At 42.4% G+C, this 24,581-nt stretch overlaps 1 protein-coding gene across 9 annotated transcripts in view; it reads left to right on the top strand.

Annotated features, from left to right (window-relative positions):
• Nucleotides 1-24,502, top strand: part of znf608 (zinc finger protein 608) — a 59,211-nt gene extending 34,709 nt beyond the window's left edge. For 3 of the 9 annotated variants that reach the window (XM_067520701.1, XM_067520695.1, XM_067520696.1), the window contains 7 exons: nt 5,118-5,205; nt 7,730-10,190; nt 11,178-11,664; nt 13,767-13,936; nt 17,111-17,258; nt 18,266-18,322; nt 20,553-24,502. In XM_067520701.1, coding sequence (XP_067376802.1) covers nt 5,118-5,205; nt 7,730-10,190; nt 11,178-11,664; nt 13,767-13,936; nt 17,111-17,258; nt 18,266-18,322; nt 20,553-20,572 — 3,431 coding nt within the window. In that variant the 3' untranslated portion in view covers nt 20,573-24,502. Of the gene's footprint in view, nt 1-5,117; nt 5,206-7,729; nt 10,191-10,680; nt 11,665-13,766; nt 13,937-17,110; nt 17,259-17,882; nt 17,962-18,222; nt 18,323-20,552 lie in introns of those variants that run through there. The other 6 variants (XR_010915520.1, XR_010915519.1, XM_067520697.1 and 3 more) reach the window with 6 other exon arrangements.
• The last annotated feature ends 79 nt before the right edge of the window (nt 24,503-24,581 follow it).

The raw sequence follows: 24,581 nt of genomic DNA, 5'->3' as shown, positions 1-24,581 counted from the left end.
TGTCGATGGAGGTAAAAAAATGACGAGAGAAAACATCAAAGCCTCGCGTTTCCACGATTGTGCAAGTAAACAAACCGGAGACGCAGCATCAGTCAAGTGAAGCGCAGGATGTATAAATAGCAAGACAAATGTGGAGTTGTACACGTGCACTGCCATTAGCAAATGTACCTGACGTAGATATTACCCAGTGCGACTCTGCAGACACAGCGTATATGGTAAAAACCTCAAAAAGATGTAGAAAGATTGAAGCATGGAGGAGGAACAGAAGACGCATAAAGGACGGATAAGTGTGGAGGAAAATGTATTCGTTGCTCAATCTGTGTCCCAACAGACTGACAGCGAGAGAGTGAGTGCGGAGATGGACAGAATGACAACAAAGGTTTTGTCTATTTTCAAACCACCAGAGGAAAGAGGAGATGGAGAGGAATGTAAAGATGGAGGCCGAGGAGGATTATTTCATCAGATAGCGGTGGACAATGTCAGAGTCACAGAGAGAGAACGAGACATGAAAAGGAGGCTTTTTTTGGTGTGTTTTTCATGGCTGGCGATAACCGGAGCCCCCTCCTCAGGATGGTGGAGGCATTCAACAGGGAGATGCAGGTTGCATGTTAATTAAGCAGAATACTAATTGGAACGACAGAAATGAGAACATGACGAGACCACAATTTCAGCTCCCCCCCCCCACATCCCTGCAGGAGACCGGAGTCTGATGAGCGCTAATCAGATGGTGATTGGCTCGACTCTTAACTGAGCTGCAAAGACTGTCTCTCCGATTTCAGTCTGCTTGATCGTCTGTCTGACTGCACGGCAAAGATGGAGCACGTTCTAAGGACTGTATGTAATTAGAGTTGTGTGGTAATTAGCATCATGTAAACATGTATAAAATAATCAGGTGTAATATGGCGATTGAGGTGTTTGCACTTAAAGGAAGAGTTTGTCATTTTGGGAAAAGATCACCGGCTTTCGGCTTTTCCCTTCAAAAATAAATGAAAGAAAAGCAATACGAATTGTCCATATGGGGCAGGGAGGTTGGGGGTGGGGGGGTGACAATCCACATACTGTGAGAAGGTGGGGAGGGTCTTGGCATGATTAATGCCACATGAGATCATAAAAAGGATGTCAGGATGTCGGGTCTGGAGTCAGAAACAGTGTGTTGAAAGGCAACAAAATTCCTCTACTGGTACTTAAAGGGCTCAAAAATGAACGCGTTATCTCATTTAGGTGTAGAAAGGAGAATTCCTTGTAGAAGGGCGGCTGCTGGATGCTACAGTGAACCTCCGCCCGTTTGTGTTTTGTGACTATTGGCCTGTTGACCTGTGGTACCATAATTCCTTCTGTTTCTTCCTCCTTCCAAATCACAGCAGTGTTACTTCATTTGCTCATCATCAACATTGTTCTTGTTACTGAACACTCTACCACTGAGCCACCAGGCTGAGATGCAGGAGGCCGTGGATTCGAATCCCACCCCACTAGGAACGGCCCCACCCAGCCACCAAGGGCCACCTTGGTCCTGAGCCCGGATAAAAATGGGAGGGTTGCGACAGGGAGGTCATCCCACTCGTGGTAAATCAACGCGCGGAACAAGCCGGACGCCGTTGATCTTTTTGTTGCTGAACGTAATTACAAAATACATGTCATTGGTGCCATTGTATATACAGTAAAGCCACTTTTCAACCGGACTTCTTTCCCCAGAGCCAGAAACATTTTGAAGAACTTACCTCTGTCTTTCTTATGAAACCAGCGGGCTCATGCTAGGTAATTGGGATGTAGAACTACAGTCCAAAACCAATAATGGACACTAGGCACAGTTTCCTTGTATCATGCCTGAGCACAGTTGTCCCCCCTAAGTCCCTTTGGTTTTCACAGTACGATCGCTCTTTTCCAGTGTACTGTGCCCTGGATCACTTTGAAAAGGGGGACTATGGGAGAGAGCTTCTATCCAAAACAAAAGGTCACCTTATGTTCACATAAGGAGGAGAAGGTGGAAGGGGATTAAGTGTTCTCAGAGATGATGCCAGAAAACTGCCTAGTCTGAAAAAACAACCTGACTTTAGTTTTGGACTGTAGTTCTACTTATGAAAAAGTCCCTATCCCAGGGTACTACTTTGTGAATGGTGAGAAACTATCGGGGTGAGGCCTACAATGCCGAATGTCACTCGGCATTTCAAACCTGGGACCCAGCGGGGCAGTTAAGGGGAACTGCCCCATAGCTTATAACTGCAGTAGTCATTTGAAATTAGTGAGTGAAGAGTCCGGGGGCTACTATTCTCCTGATGACTGGACTGATGTTTTTGATTGCATAGTGTGGTCTTTACACTGTTTTTCGTAATCCCTGCATCATGATACATATCTTATAAACGTAAGTATTTTCTTTATGAATTGGCCCATGTAATTGTTAAGCACGGCATTTGGACTCTTTTTGTCAAACTAAAGTGTGACAAGGCCAGGAGGGTTGGGTGATACCCAGTAATCGCAGACCCCCCTCTTGGGTTCACATCACATATCACTGCTGCGATATTGAGACTGACTCAGATCCCAGACACTTTCTGTTGTTTTTTCGCTGCTCTTTGTCCCTCAAAATTGTAGCTTCTCTCTCCATTTTACAATCCATAGCATCACTCAAAGATGTAGCACACTGTGAGACATAATTATCAGTCGCACGAAACACAGTGGCCGAAGTGAAGAGGGACCAGTCAGGAAAGAGGAGACAGAATATTTTCTTTATCTCTGAGTCAGAAACCAACTCTAAAGTCACCGAGGTAGAGATGCTCAAGATCTGGAACATTTACTTTAAGGATCTTCTCATCACTGCTCTCTGTCATTTAAATGTGGTTTATACGCAGAGGAAACATTTGTACGTCTTCTTCAAGACGTTCACAAGAGAGAGACGGGAACTGATGAGCTATCAAGTGTTTTGGCATCTTCCCCAAATCGTGCCGACTATAAATAGAAATGCTGTCATGCTTAAAGCCAACAAGGCTTCGGGGGACATGGGAGCAAAGAGGAAAACCTCCACTGTTTCCTGCTGAGCCTGCACTGGAAACACTTACAGCTCAGTCAAGACGAATGAGAGTTTCTCTGTAAATTTGTATCGACCTTATCTGACCCCTGCCGTCATTATATGTGAAACTGGACTGTCTCCAACAAGCCTTTTCTGCATTTTCGTGCCTTTCCTACCAGTTCCTGTCTTTTATACGTCTAATCCTTTCTCATAGTTGGACACGAGCACAAGACGGGGTGCACATTTGTTCCCCCACATGCCCGACTGTCTAAAAGCAGGTCCTTTATTTGACTGAACCCTCCTCCACCACTGGGGACCAAACGGTAAAGATAATCACTGATGTGGCTCCTAACCTGCAGGACATAGGCAGCATACGATAAGGAAGTCAATATATACTACTCAGCCTACAGTGTTAGCAGGACCAGCTGTTTGTCAGGGACGGTTTATTTAGCAGCTTAGGCAAAGGCTTTTCAAGTCAGCGCTAAAGACATCCTGAGGATTGTACGACACACTTGAGCTTTATTCACGGCTCAGTGAATAATTCACTCCTCAGCTGCACTACAGGGCCTTACATGGGTTCCAGCAACTATACCTGACCCAGAAAGGACATTTCCGTGTCCTAATAGAACCCAAGGGGCGTTTTATTTTTTTTTTTAAACCTACCAGATCTGACACTGAATCCAAGTCTGCGCTCCTGAAGAAGTGGATCACTGGAACTTGCTAGGTTTGCTTCTGCTGCCACCGTGTTAGAAAACTCAGAAGGCCGAACAAACACACACGATATATTTACATCCACACTGTCGATCCTGCTTTGATCCTATTCGTAATATGATGCTTAAAGGGAACGTGCAAAACCTGGTTTTCATCCCTTTGAATTAGATTATCCCGTTTCTGATAAATCTGGCTGCGTGCTGAGGGGAACGTGTTGCCAAAGTAATTAGCCTGAAGCATAACCGGGTGAGTAATTAGCTAGCTAGCCAGCTAGCTCGGTAGCAGCTAATGTGTAGTTAATATGTGACAAGTATTTTTGTAACTGGGGCTTATTAAATGTACTTCAAATTAAATCAAATCTGAACTCATTGGTACATTATGTGAGAGTGATGCAAAATTCACATAATAAGTTGTAGGTTATAATTTATGTAGTACTAATCAACTGGATGTGATGTTGCAGCCAGATAACGGAGGACATCTCGGGCGTGAATATGTCCCTCTGTGATGTAGAAAACATATTTCATCAAACCCAAAAGGTATTTAACGAGTATTTATATTGTTTATAGTGGAACTATTAAATTGGTGATGAATCAGATCTTTGCAGCTCATTAAGGGAAGATTTAAATTGCCAATTTTAGGACTGTGTGATTAGAAACACAAATCTGACTGATCACATCCACGACTTGTTAGAATGAGCCACACGCTTGGCGGTTTTCCAGCTCTTATTTACTGTATCTGAGAGTGTGTTGTGAAGGAAGCAGCCATCAGGCTTAACTGAAGAGCAAGAAGTCGTGTGTTGCAGTCAGAGCTCGTTTTAAAGCCATAACGCGTCCAAAATTAGATTTGCTTTGTGTCGCCGCGGGCGCATCACGAAACAGAGGTTAATGGTTTTAAAATGTCAATCTGAGAGTTGGTGCGAGGGAGAGAGAGCGTGTAGGAACAGGACGAAGAGAGACATTTATTTCAGATGGCTGACGGGTCTTTAATTCTCAGATTAGAGTTTAAACCTTGATGAATAAACTGGACTTCCAACCACAAACGTGACCGGAGTGAAAGAAGGCCTCATCCTCCTCAGATGCTCCCGACCAAAAAAAAAGGGTTGAGCAGTTTTAAACAGGCTGTAACAAACAGTTGGAACCATTTTGAAAACAACCGAACTCCGTCCTTCATCTTTAGCTCCCGCTGTTGTTCGACGCCTACCCGTCGGGTTTATTTCTTTCTTTTACTTCTAAACTCCTTCTGGTTTCCTGTCTGCCTGCACGTTTATTATTTGTCTGCGTCTTATTAGTTTGCTCATGTTTGTAGAGGTACAGAGGCTATCAGTTCCAGAATACTCTAGATTTTGTGATGAAGCTTTTAATGACTGGCTGTTTACCCTTCTGTCCCTTTCCTCTGTGACTGACAGGTGTGCTGGTGGTGAATGTGACGTGGAGAAAGAGAACCTACGTGGGAACATTGTTGGACTGCACCAAGCATGACTGGGCTCCTCCGAGGTAACAGTGCATTGTTTTTTTGAATTGTGTTTAAAGTCACACAGAGTGACGAGAAGCAGCAGAACATCAGCACAATAATACAACGATAATTTATGCATTCAGCCATGAGAGCAGTTGTTGAGTCTTCAGCTTTATAAAGATTCACTGACGGCATCTCTGTCTTCTGGCCTTGAAAAGTTACTTAAAGGAACGAAAACAACTTCCATTGACAGTTCTTTTTCTGCCTAGACAATGCAGCATTTGTGTTCTTCAGACTGAAACAACATAAGAAACGGTAAAAAAATGGTTGACTTTGCATGCTGGATCATGGGGTCTGGCTTTGTTCAGGTGCGTGTGGTATTTCTTTCAGGTTAGGGAAAGATGATGCTCATGTGTGGACGGTGTGGACTTTGCATCGACATTGCTGTGTTAACAGTTGGCACATGCACACGCCATCTTGTCCGATATCCCACAAGATGTCGCTCAGGTCCCCTCATGTAACTCGACATTCTCTAAAAACCAGAAAACACAAACGAACCGGCCTGTTTTTGTTCCTTTTGGAGGCGACTGCGTTTATGTTAAGACAACTGCACCTGGCAATAATTGGTTGTTGGTTTTTTTGCACACACGTGTTGCCCAGACCGAAGAGGAACATTAGGACACGGATACATTTTGTGCCTACAAGCTACAAAGCTGCCAGATAAATTGACGCTTTGTGTGTTTCCATCGTAAATACCATGTGCAGCAACTGTCTGACATGAGCGCCTGGAAACCAGAGGGCTGAAATCATTTTTAAGGAAGTCCTCATATAATTACTTCAGCTCCTTCTTCTTGGTTTATTTCCCGGTTTGATCCATCGTGTTTAGCCGGTTTATTGTTGTTCTTAATGGCCTTTATTTGCTGTTGATTGTTTATTTGATTAGCTGAAAAGGGCACTTATTCTTTTTCAAGCGATTTAATGTTGCTAAAATGATAAAAACGAAAAAAAAAATAAAAAGCTGAATGGGCTTTGGGGCTGTAAGCTGCTGTTCCTTGATGAGCTTTAACCAAATTGCTCTCCACTCTCCATTCCAACTGTTTTACAAATGGAGAGTGGTTTTTATAATTACTCGGTGGAAAATGCGACAGTCCCTTCTCACGGGGCTGAAACCTCTCAATTATTGCTCCTGTATGTAATTGATTGTTGTCATAGCAATTACAGCTTAATCTCAGAAACAGGGACTGAATTGCTTTTTTCATTTGGACTCTTGTCACTGTACATGTCTCTCAGCAGAGACTAAATGCACTTTTATTATATAATTCAGTGGAATAAAGTGCTTCCTTTATTGCTGATTCATTTTTAGTCTGTAGCCAAAAGATGAAAAAAATGCAGTGATTAAATTAAAAGCACAAAATATGGCAAACACGGAAATTAAGTCTGAGATTATGAAAATAGAAAAAAACTAACACGGGGGCCTCATTTTTTTTCAAAGTTGCAGGAAGGCATTGAGGCTACTGTACATCGCTCATTGGATTCAAACCAATTGTTAAATACAGGTATGAAAGTAAAAAATATTTTTAAAATGCCAAAATAAATACTTCAAATTGCAGAGGCATGTTGCAGCAGCTTTGGTGAGATTCAGGAACTCACTGATACAAAAAAGCAATTACAAGCATCTGAGGAAATGTGAGATATCATTGGTTTAAAATCCCAGTCAGTCTGTTCCCTCAATAAGATGAATAAAACCCAAAACAGTCTTTCCAAGGTCAGAATTTATTCATTGACTATTTAACACCAACCAGTACTGTGGTGTAGTGTCATAAGTAATGCATTAAAGGACCACTACAGATGCAAGGTTCAGAGTCCAGCTTTGGAAATGGAGCCTAACACTGCGGATAAATATAAAGCAATTCATTTCCCTCATCACACCAGACAGGAGTGCGTGAGTGTGGTAAATCTTCTCCAGTGTTAAAACGCAATGCGCTGTGGTAAACAGGCTCAAAAGACTTCAAACTAGAACGGACGGCATCTGAATACAAAATGTCTCCATATCAAATACAGAGATAACTGTGGATTGTACAGGTTTTTTTTATGTTATCAAACGAGAAGCAGGCTTTGTACAGAAGAAAATCAATTTTTATCCTTGGCGTCTGGGTAGAGTGGTCCACACGAGCCTTGAATCATAATCTGTTATCTTCCAAGGTTTTTTTGTCTGGTGGTACAAGAGTTCAATTTGGGTGAAGATAGGAACAAGTTTTTCTTGGTTAAAACCTTTCAAAAAGCAACAGCATCAACCAGAAAAACAGCCTTGTTTTCCACTTAATAGTCTGATGTGGTTTATCCAACGAGATATCTGAAGTTTTTTTAACTTGATACAAACACACATGCAGCAGATACGACTTTAACGGGTGTAATGTGACATGATACAATATGACGCGACAGGACGAGAAGTTGTAAAGTTCAGTGCTTCGAGACACAATGTAATATCACCCAGTGTGTCACAACTAACAAGCACAGCAACCTAAGCTCCTATAAAACAGTTGTTTTTCCTCTTCTTCCGTCTAGGTTTTGTGAGTCTCCTTCCAGTGACCCGGAGTTGCCAGGGGGTCGTGGACGGGGGAAACGGATGCGCATGGGCATGGCTGAGCGGCCCTATGTTGAGCCAGCCCCTGTTGCCAAAGTCAGGGGTTTGTCACAGCACAGGAGCCGTGGAGGTGGTGTTGCTGGAACTGCAGCCCCCATCCACAGCAAGGGACGGAGAGGAAGCCTAAACCTCATTAACAGCAACTGTCGAACACCACCTCCTTTCTTCACTGTGGAGGAGGTGAAATCTTCCAATACCACCTCTGCCCTCTCCTCTGGCAAGCGAAAGAACAAACCGCCAGCTGATCTGGACCTCAGCCTGGTGTCCTCTGATGATATTAAAAATGGCAATGGGAAGAGGATTAGGGCCAAATCCCGCAGCGCCCCGTCCACACCACAGGGTAAATCTGACCCCTCGTTCATGGATCCAGGAGGAGGTTGCACCTCCTCGCCGCCTCCCCCGCCTATTCTAATTGACTGCCCCCATCCCAACTGCACTAAACGCTACAAGCACATCAACGGCCTACGCTACCACCAGACGCATGCACACCTGGAGGCTGAAGAGCAGAGGAAGCCTGAACTGGAACCCGTGAAGGATGGGGAGAGTGAGGAACGACTATCAGACTGTGAGGACACCATCAGCAGCTTGACGTATGAGCTCTCAGAGACTAACAATTCCAATAGCTCCTCTAAGAAACCTGCTCCACTATACAAGGTGACCACAGTGGGGTCCCCTAAGAATAGACGGCTACTCCTCAGTACTGACCACAGCCCCTCACCAAACTCTAAAACCAGAAGAACCTCACTGCTGAAAGATGGGTTGATCGATGACCTCAGCAACCTGCCCATCATCTCCAACATGACTGTGGTTCTGGAGAACTGCATGGTCCCAGACAGGAACTCCATGGTAGAGATGCCCAAACTGGAAGCTGAGGGCTTGATCGACAAGAAGGGAGGTGCATGCGACAAGGGCAAGAAGGCCAACGGGAAAGTAGAGAAGCTGTCCAAGTCACGGACCAACCGCCTGATCGCACCAGCCCCTGCTCCCCCCAAGCTGATAGCTATACCTAACACAACATATCCGGCTGGCACAGCAGATTCTGCTACCTCCCAGCAGTCCTCTCCCATGGCAGCTGTTGGTCTCACAAGTAACCTTCCCCTGAAACCCATCAAACCAAAGCTGAGCATTGTTGTGGAGCCAAGCCTTGTGAAAGCTACCTTGGTTACCTGCAACAAAGAGACCAGGAAGAAAGAGAAACGGAGGCTGAAGGACAAACATAACAAAGATATGCCAACCAGGACCGCTAATGGTGACAGCAGTGGAATCAAAATGGAAGATGGTGGGGGTGGATCAAAAATCAGTGTCAAGGAAATATCTGGTAGCCTTCTCAAGGAGCACCTGAGTAAGCAGGATGTAATGAATGGACACACAGAGAGTCAGGAGAGCCGGATGGCCAGTATCCGTGCAGAGGCCGACAAGGTCTACACCTTCACCGACAATGCCCCCAGTCCTTCCATTGGCAGTTTGTCACGACTTGATGCAAGCGGCAGCTGCTTGGGAACAACAGACAGCAGCAGTAAGAACAACAGTCCCGCCTACTCTGACATATCGGATGCTGGAGACGATGGGGGATCTTCTGAATGTCGCTCAGATGGAACCCGATCAAAGTCTGGGTCTTCTGCCTCTTCTGAAGTGAACACAAACAGTATCCATGGTAACTCTGTTAAAACCCCACCCACAGCATCTGCTCCATCGTCAAAAGACCCCCAATCCCCGTATTACCACAGTTATGAGCCCTACTACCTACAGGGGTACATGCAGTCAGACAGGCAGAACAGCAGCAGCGTCGCTTTTCACAAAAGCTCTGCCCATGACGGCAAAGCAAAAGACAGAAAGGAAGAGGTGAAAGAGGATGACAAAAGCTCCTCCCACGATTTCTCGGTGTGCAAGAAAGGCGACGGGCCACCTCAGTCTCAGCTCCAGCTGGCTATGAGTCAGACCCAGACGGCCCTAGCTCAGTCCCTGTACTATGGCCAGTACTCTAGAGGACTTTACATGGACCAGAAACTGTTACTGGCTTCCAAATGCTCTGAACAGACGCTCAATGTCAAGCAGAGGGGAGAAAGGGGACAAGGGGGGAGAGACAGTAAGGACGTTAAACATATGTTTGGGGGTTCAGCCGGTGCACCCATGCTAGGTAAAGGTCCAGATAGCACTAAAAGTTGCTGTCCCAAACCTGTCCTGTCCTACGTGGAGATGAGTGACAGAGGAGAAAGAGGACAAAGTCTGGGCATAAAGTCAGTGCACGGTGGCATGGTGGAACAGCACCAGGTCTCGATGAAAGACTGCGATGACATCAGGTCACCTTCCTCTTCCTCTTCTTCATCACTCCACAACCCAAACAGTCAGACAGATCTGGACTCAAATGTTTCCTTTTCCAGTGTAAGTTTCTCCCTCTGTCTATAACCTGCCGCCGCCGCCGAAGGTGTTGTTGGTTTGCTTTAATGACTGTTGTTGAGTGTCACAAAGAGATTAGTCACAGGCTGTTTACAACTAAACCAATAGGTGCTAAATACAAAGACCATGTGGCTTCTGTGTTGCTGTAGCTCTACTTTGACATACTACTTCAGTCACTGTGGTGTCATTTGATTTCCTGGATGAAGATGTTTTTCATGTCTAGGTGGAATTAATGAAGGAAATGTGTAATTTTAACTACAGGTGTAAATATAAAACGCTCAGAGAAACTAAACAAAGCTTTCTAACGCATAAGTGGTTTTGATCTACGCTGCTTTTTTCACAAAGCGTGTACAGATTTTTAGTCGTCACGATGCGGTTAACCACTAACCCCAGCCAAGCTGGGTCATGTACAAAAGGTTGTATGAATTGAATGAAAGCTGTGTGGAGGAGGGTGAGGTTATTTTTTTTCCTTCAGTTTGGCCTAAATTCTGCAGTTGATCACGTGTGAGACATGTCTTGATTGGTGCCATTTCGAGGGATGCCACACTCCTCACATGCCACCTCTGAATGGCCGCCTGCTGTTGAAACGTCGTCATCCTTCATCAACATCACACCCAGAGCCAGCGATAGATGGTCTGTCTATGGCTCTGTTCACTCAGTGTTTCCTCTATAGTCATTCAGCAGCGGTGGGCCACTGCAGCAAGAAATTCTCCACCCCTGCCAAAAAGAAATGCAAAGTAAAAGTCATAAATTAGCCTTTCTTCCAAAAAGCAGAAAAAGAGACAAAATGCTTTAGACTTATAATACAAAATGGTAGTTTTAGCCCTGCAACTGGCTGTTTAAACAAAAACTGGGCGAGAGACATGGACTGAAGTTGACCTGAGCCCAAAATGACTCCTACCCACCACTGTTAACTAAGAATTATAGGGGAAACACTGCAACTAGCACCAACACTTGTCCCCATCGATCTAGCCCTCAGACGGCCCGGCCTGGGCTCTCCGCCTCGCCCACAGCAAATACTCAGAGCTACAGAGTCAACATGGAGAGGAGGCAGAGGAGGGTGAAGCAGACAGTGGGAAAGAATGGGGAGCTACTGTGGAGCTGCCTGCCGGGGCCAAGATGACCTCAGGAGCAGGAGGAGGTGGAGGAGAGAGAGGAGGAGGTGGCGTGAGTGGAGAGGCTAAAAAAGCCAGGGTCCACGGGTCCCATGATCTCCCGCCCACCATCGACATGGAGGATTCAGAAAGGCTGGAAGGGCTGGACGACCAAGGACAGGAGCCAATGGGAGGGTTGTCTGAGGAGTCCCAGAGTGCCCGGGCAGCGGTGTCGCCTCCCATGACCCCCCAGCAGCCCTACATCCAGTACCAGCACTCCTCCTACCCACCCTACCTGGCAATGTGTGAGAGCGTCGGGGGCTCCTACAGAGGAATGTCCCCAACCCTGGTCCACAATTACCCAGGTAAGAGACAATTTTGTCAGCATCAATACCACTGTTATGTCTGCAGAGCCAATGGAGGTACACAAACCAAATACTAGTGTCTTAAAAGTACTCGTCTAGTAGTGGTAGTATCACTTCGACTTCTTCACTGGAGTTGCAACACAAAATCCATCCTTCAGTATTTAATGAAAGTGCAAAAGTAGACCGTAAAGAAAACCGGGTAAAGAGAAATTTTTTGTAATAAAAAAAAAAAAAGACAAAGCTCTGTGTTACTATAGAGACTTTCTGTTGAACAAAAACAGCGGCTGTTGTTTTTACCTATTGTCATTTGGCAGACGCTCTGTTCCAAAGTACATAGGACGTTGTGACAATTACACTGTCTTCAATGGTGTTTTGAATGTTGAAAAGGAGGCTGCTGAGCGAGCAGAGTTCTGCAGCTCGTTCCACCACTGTGGGACCACTGCTCTGAAGAGTTTTGCTCAGGATCTTTTGCAATGTGTTGCAGGGATCGTCGGACGCTGTTTGCTGAAGGGCACAGTAGCTGAGAAGGATTTCAGACTTAGGCTAGGGGGTGCAGGTAGGAAGGTGAAGTTGAGGTGACAGCTCAGCAGTTGAGAGCCAGGGCTTTGAACCTGATGCTGGTCGGCCACTGGAAGCCAACACAGAGAACTGAACAGTGGTGTGACCTTTGTTTCCTTTTAGGGTGAAGTAAAAAAAGAGCTGCATTTATAAAGGATAGGTTTGGTAAAAGGACGTGGTAGTGTACTTCAGGGAGGTGAATCTTTCTGTTTGTAATTCGTTTTTGTGCTGGGGCAGCAGTGGCTCAGTTGGTAGAGTGGCCTGACCATAACAGTCCATCCCCAGCTGCGCACTGCTGGTCCAAAGCCCGTTAGAAACTAGGGAGGGTTGCGTCCGGCAGGCGTAAAAACTGAGAAGTCCGTTTTTGTGCTAAGCCAGCCTGACCAACTACTGACTTCAGCGTCTTCATTTATTGTACAGACATGAGAGTGTTAGATTTTTCTGACAGGATCTGTCACTTTGGGATCATGCTGTGCTGTTTATACAGTGAGTGCACAGAGGGAAGTGCTACAGTATTTGTCGGTGTGTGTTGCTTTATAATGAAACTGCACTTATGGTCTCAGTGGAACACAGCTAGTTTAGGAAGACGTCGGTGGTTGCACAAGTTAATATTCAGCATTCTAAAGCAAAGACAAACGGGTTGATGCTCTATGTCTCTAATAACTGAACTGACGCTGTGGTTGTTGAGTTTTTTTAAATGGAGGTTCATGACACACAGTATATGATATATGATATGCTGGTTGTTTCCTGGTGTTTTTTGGTAGGATTTGTTAGCGTAATATCAGCATTTAGGTGAAACCATTCTGTAAGGAGGAAGGCGTAAGTAAAATTGCATGAAGTATTCGATGGGAGGCTTGGAAGTTAAGAGTTTCAGAGGTTTGTGCTTTGTAGTCTGTGGCCACAAAGATCTCGTGTTATTTTCCCAGTAAAGGGGTAATTATTTCTATTATCCCGAGCTAATTCTAGTAGGATTTCTGCCTGGTAATGGCAGGTTGTTTTGCTGTCGTAGGAATAAATTGCCAAACCAAAGCAATCGCTTTTAAGCTTTACCTTAAAAAACTTGTTTCGTTTTTAAAGTACCGGGAAAATGCTGATGTATTGACTTTTTTTAACCGCCTAAGATATGCACCTTAATATGAAACGTGGAGCCCCCCTGAAATGTGCGATAAATCTTAACAAGATTATTAATTATGTAAGCTACCTATAATGAAAAGGTAAGGTCTTTTTTTTTTTAAGATGTAACTTAAAGTGGAAGCTTGGAGCATCCTCTGTATTACAGAAACGCTTTAAACCGCAGAAGACAAGGAACGATACAGGTCATGAATGTAAATACATTAACGTGTTAGTCTGCATTCGTGTGCCTGAAGCAAAAAATATGTTTTCAGTGAAGGTGCGATATAAACTGTACCCTTAGGAAGCAATAAGCAATTCTATATGACAGATTTACTATATCTTTAACTTTTGTGTCTCTTTTATTTTAAGTCATTGTGCATGCGTGCGCGTGTGTGTGTGTATGTTCTTGTATCTGTTTGTGTATCCTTCAGGTTTCCACTACCCTCTATACGGTAAGACAGCCGGCAGGGAGGAGTCTGAGGTGACTCCCCCCAGCAGAGGAGGAGCTGTGAGCAGCAAGCCCAGCGGCGACTCGTCCTCGTCTTCCGCCATGGAGCTGCTGCAGCAGCAGAGCCATCAGTACCACGGAAAATCACCTGCTGTGAGCACCGCTCACTTCACTGTCACATCCACATCCACACTGCGGCTCACGGCATCACAGCTCTGATGTTTGTTTCCTTTGCGCGACACAGATCTGATGTTCTCTGATGAACACAGACAGTAAAGCACTGCAGGAGAAGATTAGAATAACAAACACATCGGGGATTAAAAGTTAAAGTCTCTGCTTGTAGAAGTTGACACAAGTGCTGCAGTTCCTCTTAATTCAGTCATTCTGGTCAGATACTTTTATATTTATTATTATCATTATTTAACTTTATTAAGTCTTCAGGAGTGAAATCCACACATCACATAACCTCATGATGATCATCCCTATTCCTGTTATAATAACAACAAATAGTTAGAGAACTTAAAACCTCCCAGACAGATGTGAACAGACAACATTAAAAGAAAGAACAGTAATAGAGAGGCTGTATGATTTAATTTTTTTCAGAACTGTGAAATTATTTCAAAAACATTGACCACAATGGCCCAACATACTTAACTGTGACGACTATTTTACAAGACATATTACATTTTAGATATTTTGTGCTCTGCAAGCAGCTCTTGCTTTTCCATTTCCTTGACAGTTCAATTCAATTCAACTTTATTTACTTTGTCATCTCAAGTCACTTTACATAATAAAGTCAAGACTATAAAGATGTGTAGAGAGAACCCAACAATTCCCCCTTGAACAAGCCCTAGGCCAACAGTGGAGAGGAAAAACTCCCTTTAATGGAAGAAACCTCCAGCAGAACCAGGCTCAGGCGGCCATCCACCTTGACCGGTGGGGTAAGTGGAAAGTGGAGAGAGAAAAGAAAAGAGCAACAAGAAAACAAACAGTGACTGTCAAGGAAATTCAACTTGCATACTTGAGATAAACGATCCATCACTATCTGCTTTTTTATTGTGTTTTCACATGTTTTTAAGTATGTGACAAGTGTTTTATTTTCATAGTCTAGTGAAAAGGAAAACCTGGGCCTAAAAGCTAAAAGGCACTTTTACGATCTTTCATGTTTATTGTTATTAAGCTTATTTATGGGGGACCAGTTATTGCCCTAGGTGGTTACATACAGTGCACAGTTGACAATAGTTAAAAAAACAATCCCTACTACGTGTGTGAGCACACTCTTTTCTTCCTCTGAAACACACACAACACACCCTGTGTGCCTCTGTCCGACTGGCCCATACAATCACTTAGAATTGAAAGATCTGGTCTCTTAAAATCCAGTTTTTGGCTTCACAGGGAAAAAAAAATAAGAAAATCCTCCTTTTCAAAGTAACAGGCCTCAAAGCCCTTTAAGGATAACTTTGGTCATTTTTTTTAAAATTAATTGTATTTTCATCGTTCTCACACAGAGACTGAAGCAAAAGATGAATTTGCTCTTGTCACTGGGAATCTCTCTGTCTCTAACCTTTAACTACAACCCCAATGCCAAATAAGCTGGGAAGATGGGAAATTGTAATTAAATCAAAAACAAATGGAGGAGCATTTAACAACGCATAGGTTAATTGGCAACAGCTCAGTAACATGACTGGGTATAAAAAGAGCATTTCAGACAGGCAGACCCTCTCGAATGGGAAGATGGGCAGAGGTTCACCAATCTGGGACAAACTGTATCTAAACTTAGTGGAACAATTTCAGAAAAAATGTTTCTTAGACTTTTAAGATCCCACCATCTACAGTATATAATATCATTAAAAGATTCAGAGAAACAGGAGGAATCTCTGTCCACAAAGGACAAGTTTGAAGGACAAAACTGGATGCGTGTGATCTTCAAGCCTTCAGGTGGCCTGATTCTCTACTGGACATCACTGCATGGGCTCAGTAACACTTCCAGAAATCTGCGAACGCAGTTCGGTGTGCAATCCACAAATGTAAGTTAAAACTGTATCATGCAAAGAAGAAGCCATATTTGATCTTGATCCAGAAATGTTGCCGTGTTCTCTGGGCCAAAGCTCATTTAAAATGGTCTGAGGCAAAATGGAAAACTGTTCTTTGGTCTGATGAATCAAAATTAGAAATTCCGTCGTGTCCTGTGGACTAAAGATGAGAGGGACCTTCCAGCTGGTTATCAGCAGACCATTTAAAAGCCTGATGGTATATGGGTGCATTAGTGCCTATGGTGTGGGCAGCCTACACATCTGGAAAGACACCATCAATGCTGAAAAGTACATAGAGGTTTTAGAGCAACATAATCCAGACGTCTCTTTCAGGGAAGGATTTGCATATTTCACCAAGACTATGCTAAAACACAAGCTGCATCCATCACAACAGGATGGCTCCACAGGAGAAGAGTCCGGGTGCTGAACTGGCCTGTCTGCAGTCCAGAACTTTCACCAATTGAAAACATTTGGCACATGATAAAACAAGAAATCTTGCAACAATGGCCCAGGACTGTTGAGCAGCTAGAATCCTGCATCAGACAAGAATGGGACAACATTTCTCTCCTAAAATTCCAGCAACTGGTCTCACATCCCAGACGTTCAGAGACAGTTGTTAAAAGAAGAGAAGATGCTACACAGCAGTAAACATCATCCCGTTCCAACTTTTTTGAGATCTGTTGCTGCCATCAAATTTAAAAGGAGATAATATTTTCTATGAAATTGTAATATTTCTCGGTTTCAACATCTGATATGTTGTTTACGTTCTATTGTGAATAAAATATGGGTTAATGGGATTTGTGAATCATTGCATTCTGTTTTTATTTAGTTTTACACATTGTCCCAACTTTTTTGGAATTGGGTTTGTAGTTCTGTACATGAGGATGCACAAGGTAAAAATGATAAGGGGGATCAAAAAACAACCTCCACAGCTTTGCCTTTGCATTTGTGAAGAGAGAACTTGGGGTTTTCTCAGTTAAATTCAATACAGTTGTGTTTGTTTAGAGGGAGAGAAACTCTAGTTTAAGTCATTTTCAGCTACATTAGTGTCTCTCAGTGTTAAAGTAACAGTTGTAGGAATTAATTCTAGTTTGAGGGATTTTTTTAAGCTGGTCTTAATATAAAGTTAAGTGTTACATGTATTTATTCATCTGGAGACCCCTACTTGATAAACGTTTTCCTGCTAAGACCAGCTTGGAAAAAATCCTAACGGTTTCTTTAATAAGCTCCTGATGTGACTTGGTGTCACTGTGTAAATCCAGATGTGTGTGTGTGTGTGTGTGTGTTTCTACAGCCTGGCGAGAAGGGTTCCCCTGAGGGAGAGAGGGAGGCGGAGAGAGAGAGAAACCACATGTCGTTCGCCAGACACCTCCACACACACCATCACACACACCTGGGTATGAGCTACAACCTGATGTCAGGACAGTACGACATCTACCCAGGTACAACTACACAGTGGTCCTACATTGAGACTAAGGTGTTAAACTGTGAAGGGCTGCGTCATGTTAGAAACTGAAGCTGAAATGAATTCAACATTGCTCTTTTTATCGTCATTATAACAAAATCCAAACGACGATGGGGTATATAATCTGCCATTTGATCAGGCTCAGAAGAAGTTATGCTGTTTCTGGATCGGGTTTATATCTGGTTATTTCATTGCCTGGCAGTGTTTAAACATTCATTGGTGGATACAGCGACAAACTGTGCTCTCTCCCTGTAGTGATTCATATCTGTTTTAATGGGCCTGAAGATCTGAATGTGTTATTATGAACCATAGAAGACAAAATCCCTAAATTCTTTGCAGTTTTATGTTAGAAAATATGTTTCACAGATGGGGTTCATGATGAATCTCGCCCCATCCTTACTCCTTAAAGACGTAGCTTCTTCCAGATGCTCTTTTTATACCCAGGCATGATACTGAAATGTCGCCATCATTAGCTGTGAGACGTTTTACCAGGTGATTTAGGCAAAATCAATTAATTAAATACAGGTTTTAAATGATGTTCTTTTATGTTTTTATTTCACATTTCATTTAACTTTTTTCTTTACCCTTAATTTCGTTCCAGAGTTAAGTCAAATACCACCGTAGAGACTGGTAGCTGTACAAAGAAGGGGACTGAATTCAGTAATAACTGAACTAACTTGGTTAGCGTTGTTTCTATCATGACTTCCTTCCTCAAGACACAAAAATGAAGTGTCTCTGGAGAATTTTATTATTTATTTTATCAATTCATTCTTCAAAACAAAACGGGTCAGAGCAACTCAAGTTTATGAGTTAGTAGGTGGTTAGTAAGTTTTGGAGCATCCGCAATGAGATCTTAGAATATGGACAGAGCCGTTTTTTAAAAATTTTTTTCTAAAGTTGGAAAAGCTTACTTTCTCTCTGTATGTTTTTGAGCATTGCAGGACATGTCAGATTGTCTAACCGTTACTACTCCCTGTGTTGAAGGCTTGAGCTCCAGGTCGCTGGTCTCCAGTCAACAGGTGTCAGGACACTCCTCTACTGGTAGGTTTTTAAAATTATGTACTGTTCCTACCAGCGTGTGGTTTCATAGGAAGGACAGCAAAGGTGGAGATTTTTACTTTTTCCCGTCCAATATTTTGAAGAGCAGTAGGTCTTGAGTTTCCTCAAAACCTACTGCTCAGGGTTAGAGAACCTAACCCTGGATTTACAGCAACAATATAGAACCCTGTTACGGCTCGAACACATCTTATCTACATACTTATTATCCATCCATCCATCCATCTATCTACTATCTGATGCAAATGTGGGGTCAGGTTGCAGTGGCAGCCGTGGGATCTTCTTCCTTCTGGTTGTGCCCAGAAAGCTTCGAATGCGAACTGGCAAGAGACATCCTGATTAGATGTCTACTTTTTCTACTCCGGGGTCTCTCTGGGTGTCTGAAATCTGTACTCTATCTCTAAGGTGGAGACTGGCCACTCTGTTTTTCATGGGAGAACCATAGCTTTAGACTTGAAGGTGCTGTCTCTCATCCAAGCTGCTTCACACAACAGAGGTCACAATGTATTGAGGCCAACAGCACTACATCATCAGCAAAGAAAATATGTAATTTAGCAGTTGACATAACCTAATTAAATCATTATTCCCCTGCATGTATAATTGTAAATTTTGTTAAATTCAAGGTACATGTTGCTGAAGCTGTTCTCCGTCAACTCGCAGAGGCTGAAAACTTATTAATTTAATGTGATAAAGACTTTTTATGTGATAGCCAGTGCTGATGTTTAGCAGGGGTGCTTTGCAAGTGAAGACATTTTTAAAATTCATCTTTCAAAAGCAACCATTTTGCCTGTTTTTCTTCTGCTAAAACTAAGACACACAACTACAGTGGCCAATTACGCCTCAATGTTGCATCTTTTTCAGCTTCTATGATCATTGTCAGTTTCTGTGTTAAATATCTCGGTGTGAACTCCGCATTGACCCCAAACCCAAACATTATCCACTTGCTTAGCAGTTTATGAAATGAATTGGCTAAAATGTTATTGTATAAAACACAAACTGAGAGCAAAATGAGGATGAGAATTGTCTCATTTTCGGGCTGTCTGGTGGGTCAATAAATCTAATATCTAAACCTTCTCTCCTGGGAATAAAAACTCACTGCTTATTTGGCTCGGTGACATTCGTGCCCAGTTGCTTAAATTATCACCCAACAGATCATTAGCCGCTCTGCAGTGTTTTCCATATATTTTCATAGGCCATATATCAATGCCTTTGGTTGAATGTGTGAAATAATGCAGAGGGAACCTAGCAGGCAGTTAAACAGCATAATGTGATGATTACCTTGCTGGAGCAAAGACTGCAGTTATCTATAAATGGTAATTGCTGTGAAATAGAGGCGATTAAAGGAGCGATGCTGACAGTGGAAGCACACGACAGCAGAGAAATGAGGAGCAGTTTTGTAAGGAAGCCAAACCGCTGGAGACTGAAAACTCTAGGCCTTCAATCTGCGGATTATTAATTATGTATCTCCTTATTGAAACGTATCAAACTGTAACAAAATTAAATGAGTCATATCTTTAACTAACAAATAGTGGTCATGATATTTATTATCTTTGACTTCATGATGCTGTCTTCCCTATTTTAGGGCAGGCTATGACTTCTTGTGATATGGATCATTTTTGATATGTTTTAATCACGTTATAGTAAATGTTATCATATAATCACTTAACAAGTAAAAGAAATGAACCACAACTTTTCTCTGAGGCTCAGAGACGGCAGCAGCGTTTTTGGATCTGGTTTTATATATGGTTGTTTCTTTGCATGTCACAGTTTCAACTTAAATTTGTGGATGCAGAGACGCACTGTGTTCACTCACAGTTCACTGACATCTTTCAGAGGAGTTTCTGAGCCCGGGAACAAAGGGAATCTGAAATTCATTCCAATCAGTCCAGTGTAGATTGGCAACTTTTAGAGACGGGCTGCATTTATGTAGTGCTTTTATCCACAGCGTTTTACAATTTGCCTCTTGTTCTTCACACACACACTGATGGCAGGGTATCACCATGCAAGGTACAAGGAGCAATTTGATTCCGGAGGAGCTACGATTAGTGGCTGTCTCACTCTTCTCTTGAGCACTTGTGTCTTTTGATTGACTTCGTATGTAGTCAAACCACCTGTAGGATTTGCTTCACATTTGAAGCTTCGGTCCTGATTGGGCTCTTAAAGGTAAATGGCCGGTGCATGTCTGAAAGTCTGTTGTGTCTTGTTTTGTCCACAGATAGCGAAGGGAAGAAGTAGGACCATGTGACCACGTCTCACATGAGGAACGGCAGATTTATCAGACATCAATTCCATGGTGTTGAATAAGCTTCGCCTCGCTGAGAGGCAGAGAACAGAAAAACAAAACGAAACAAAAAAAAAAACCTCTTTCATTTCTTACTAATGACAACCACCTGTTTTATAACACATCACCGAGGAGCAGACAGGAGGACATGGACAGAAAGCGGGAAAGGGACCTTTTCAAAGGAGGAACTATTTGTACAAATCCAGAATCCCAGACTTTTGAAGCTTTCCGTTTTGCAGAGTTATGACAGAAGCAGGTGGCGCATATAAAACATCCCAGGGCACCGTGCACTCAGCTGCGGTGCTCAACTTTATAAAATGCACATTTATCGTAGTGTATTATGATGACGATATGACTGAATGTACTGATGATGGCTTACAATATCCCAATAGTGTTGATGGTTTTTATTTTTTTTAAACTTCTATTGGGAACAGCATTAGGAAGCTAAAAGTCTATTATTATCCTTATTATTCTCATTATGATTACTGAAGTGGTCCTCCTCCCTCCATAGTGCTGACTCTACATTTGTATTACTAACCTGTACTTGAGCGTAACCATGTTGATTGTATTGTCTTTATGTGAGAGTAAACCTTCACTTCGACCTGCCCAGTGCCATGTAGGAATCCAGTGGTGTATATTATTCTGTACAGATTCATGGCAAAGTACTAACATGCTTTACGGTAATCTACTTTGATCTCCATCAGCCATGCAGGGGAGCAGTGGGCGGAGCGGGGAAAACCCGAACCAGCAGAAACAGAACCATTAGATCTTTATTAGCTACGTTTAGGAGTTTGGATTTTTTTGTTATTGACATTGACGCTGATAGTGTATCTCATTTGGTGGGAGTTTCAGATCAGTGAGTCGTTTAGTAAATGTAAACCCCCAGTCTGTTTTGTAATTACTGATCCCTTTTCCACCAAGGCGAAGTAGATGCTAGTTCTGGACTGGTTTTCACCCAACAAAAACTAGGTGCTGAGTAGGTGCTAGAGTGGCTTCAGAGCTGGTTCAACACCAAGAACCTCTGTAGAGCCACATCATTATGTCACTCTATACATCCCCTTTGTCAGCAATTATAATTCTGTTCTTGAACCTGTATTCTTGGCTGGGAGCCGGTTCTCTTCTGGTTTGAGATTGGCGTGAGCTGCCTTGGTGTAATAGGGGTGTGTTTTTATATTTGGGACCTTATAACTTCATAACTTTTTTGTTGTTCAGTCCACCACTTTAGTTCAGACTGAAACATTTGGAGAAATTCTGGATAAAATTTGGTACTGGCATTCAAAGCCATCAGATGGTGATTACTAATCACTTTAAGAGTGATTTATTCTTTATCTAGTAGAAGTATAATCTTTTCAGTTTTACATTAAAAATCTTAAAAAAATAAAAATAGCGGAGTGGCCCAAAAAAATCAACACAAACCACAACTCTGCTATATGGTGAGCTTCTGCCATGGTGAATATCTCCAAATCCAAAATAAGACTGCAAATATATCATGTGATACGATCGAAGGTTCCCATTAGATTTTGTCAACTGCTGGTTCAAAGGTCAAAAATAATTTTTGAAACATAAAATCCAACTTGGGCAAACCAATTGAATGACAGTCAGCTATTCTGTTTAAAGATGAAACAGAATAGCGTGTGTCAGATACACTTTGATTCATAACACGTCTAAAGGACAATTCCAGTGTAAAGTTTTTTTCGTTAGCTAAACTTATTCATTATTACCTCCACAGCCAGCATTACACTGAAAACTAAATGGAATTTGGTGTGTTTGCTCAGGTACAGTAAGAACTTTATAACCAAAAAGATGCTTTAGTGTTTGTCAGTGAACGTTGCCAAAACCTTTACACTAGCTATAGAATTTTGTTTAATTGATGGGGTTAATTCAGGTGTGCATTTGTTTGCCGCGCCACATTCAAAAGCAGTTAGAGAACATGCTAAATTCAGTTTAGTTTTGAGTGAAGCGTAGCAAACCAAAACTGATGCTTGTTGACAGGGATCACATCAAGTTAGGACTGTGTCGCTTTTATATTTATCAAGATGAATTTGAATCTGACAAATGTAATGAAAGCCAGACACCTATCTACATTGTTTGCCATAGAAACCTTATTGTGATGCTGAAATTCAGTAGAAACTGCTTATACTGGAATTGTCCTTTTGTCAGTGATGCCAGTGGGGAATCATCCCTGTCTGCAGTCCCACAATCCTTTGCCCCGCCCGCGCTCCCGTGCCCCCTACAAGCAAACTAGCTCATCGCAGGGCCTCTGATAGACAGAACGCTCAGATTTTAAACATTTGCTGAGATGCTGCCATGTCCACAACCCAGAATTGCCACAGCTTTAAATCACTTTTTCCTTTGTTGTAGGTAAACAATACTAACTCAGCATTTGCGCTTGGCCATCGTCAACATTGGTATTTAGCCACGCTGTGCTACAAAAAGCATTTTTATTGACAAAATCCGGTGCTACTAGTTATCTTCACCATCATGGTATTTCCGTCTGAAACAGCGGTTGTAAATATGAAACAAGTTCCATCTGTATCATCACTTTAAGCTGCTGTCAACCTACGGAACAGAGAAAGTAAAATTGTTGTTTTTGCTAAACGCTACTTGTTCCATTTGCAATTTCTTGCAGTTACTCGCTTGCTGCTATTCTTACGGATCAGCAGATAACACATTCCCGCTACAACAACAGAGCTGTTTGCAGTATTTTTGTAAGAACTGCTAGCTAACTAATTAGCAAGGTACTTAGCAGACTTATCTAGCCTGCTTAAACTAGCTCCGCCAACCTGTGTTAGCTAGTACTATATAGATTGCTCGGTTATCAGCTAGCATGGTTAGCTAACTAGTTAGGGGATATTTGATTCATAACTCATTCAATATGTCCACCAGCGGTTTTATTGAAGAATGCCGTGACTGATTTTGAACTTGCTTTGGTTCTAGTTTAGGTAGTACATGTAACTGAATGCCATAAAACATCCCTCTGGTTTCCCTAGTTTAAAAAAATCTCTCTACTTCTAGGTGAAAAACGGATGAACTTTCCTTTGAGAAACCTTCAGTGCAGAATATGTCCTCTCTTTGCTTTTACTATTAAGTTTATAATCATGATCATCCTGCTTTTCCAACGCTCCTCCACATGTCATCATCTGACCTCTTAATGAGGAAAAACTCCTCCAAGTGATGTCATCTGGAGGAGCTGTTCAGCTGGAAGCAGAGAAATATTTTAATACAGGGATGTCAGAGGAAAGTTTAAAAGCATTACTGTACATTTACACTTAAAATCAAAGCCATAGAAAGCAAGTTGAAAGTTGGTGGAGTTGCCTTTTAAGTCTAACAATATTTTTATGTCAGATTCATCTGTTCATCTGAAATGCTACTACTGAAACAGCTCATGCTAACTAGCCCAGTACAAATGACACGACATAAGCTTTGAGGCAGTATTGACTTTATTTATTACACTAAGTTACAAGTTGAAAAACGGTATATTCAGTATCTTAGACGTTATGTATATTTATCCTGACAATACATGAATTTCAGTTAGTAGTGACCTTATAGATGAAACGTGGCACCAACATGGCTGACGATGAGACTGCAATGGCTCGAGCTTGTCTATCAGCAGCTCTGCTTGACTTAAACAACACCTTACCTGCATAGTATCAGTGATCATTCTATTACTTGAATATAGTGCTATGAACTCTGTTTACAAAATGCTGTCAACTTTTGGGAGACACAGTGTTGTCTTATAAAGGCTGCTTGTCCAGTTCATCCACCCGGTGTATCCACTTAATAACACACTGAAATAAAAACATGAAATCTGCAGTTGCTTTTTTATACTGTATATGCCTTAATTCATATGTTTGGCAATCATGATTAAAGGATGTTTATATATATTTCTTTGTCTGGGGTGTTTTTCTTTTGTTGTTGTTTTTTTAGTTTTTTTTAGCATACTGACTAAATATTTGGCTGTTC

The sequence above is a fragment of the Channa argus genome, chromosome 11, assembly GCF_033026475.1.
Source record: "Channa argus isolate prfri chromosome 11, Channa argus male v1.0, whole genome shotgun sequence".
Classification (NCBI taxonomy): Eukaryota; Metazoa; Chordata; class Actinopteri; order Anabantiformes; family Channidae; genus Channa; species Channa argus.
Note: the sequence above shows the minus strand (reverse complement) of the source record. Positions and strands in the feature narration are given on the sequence as shown.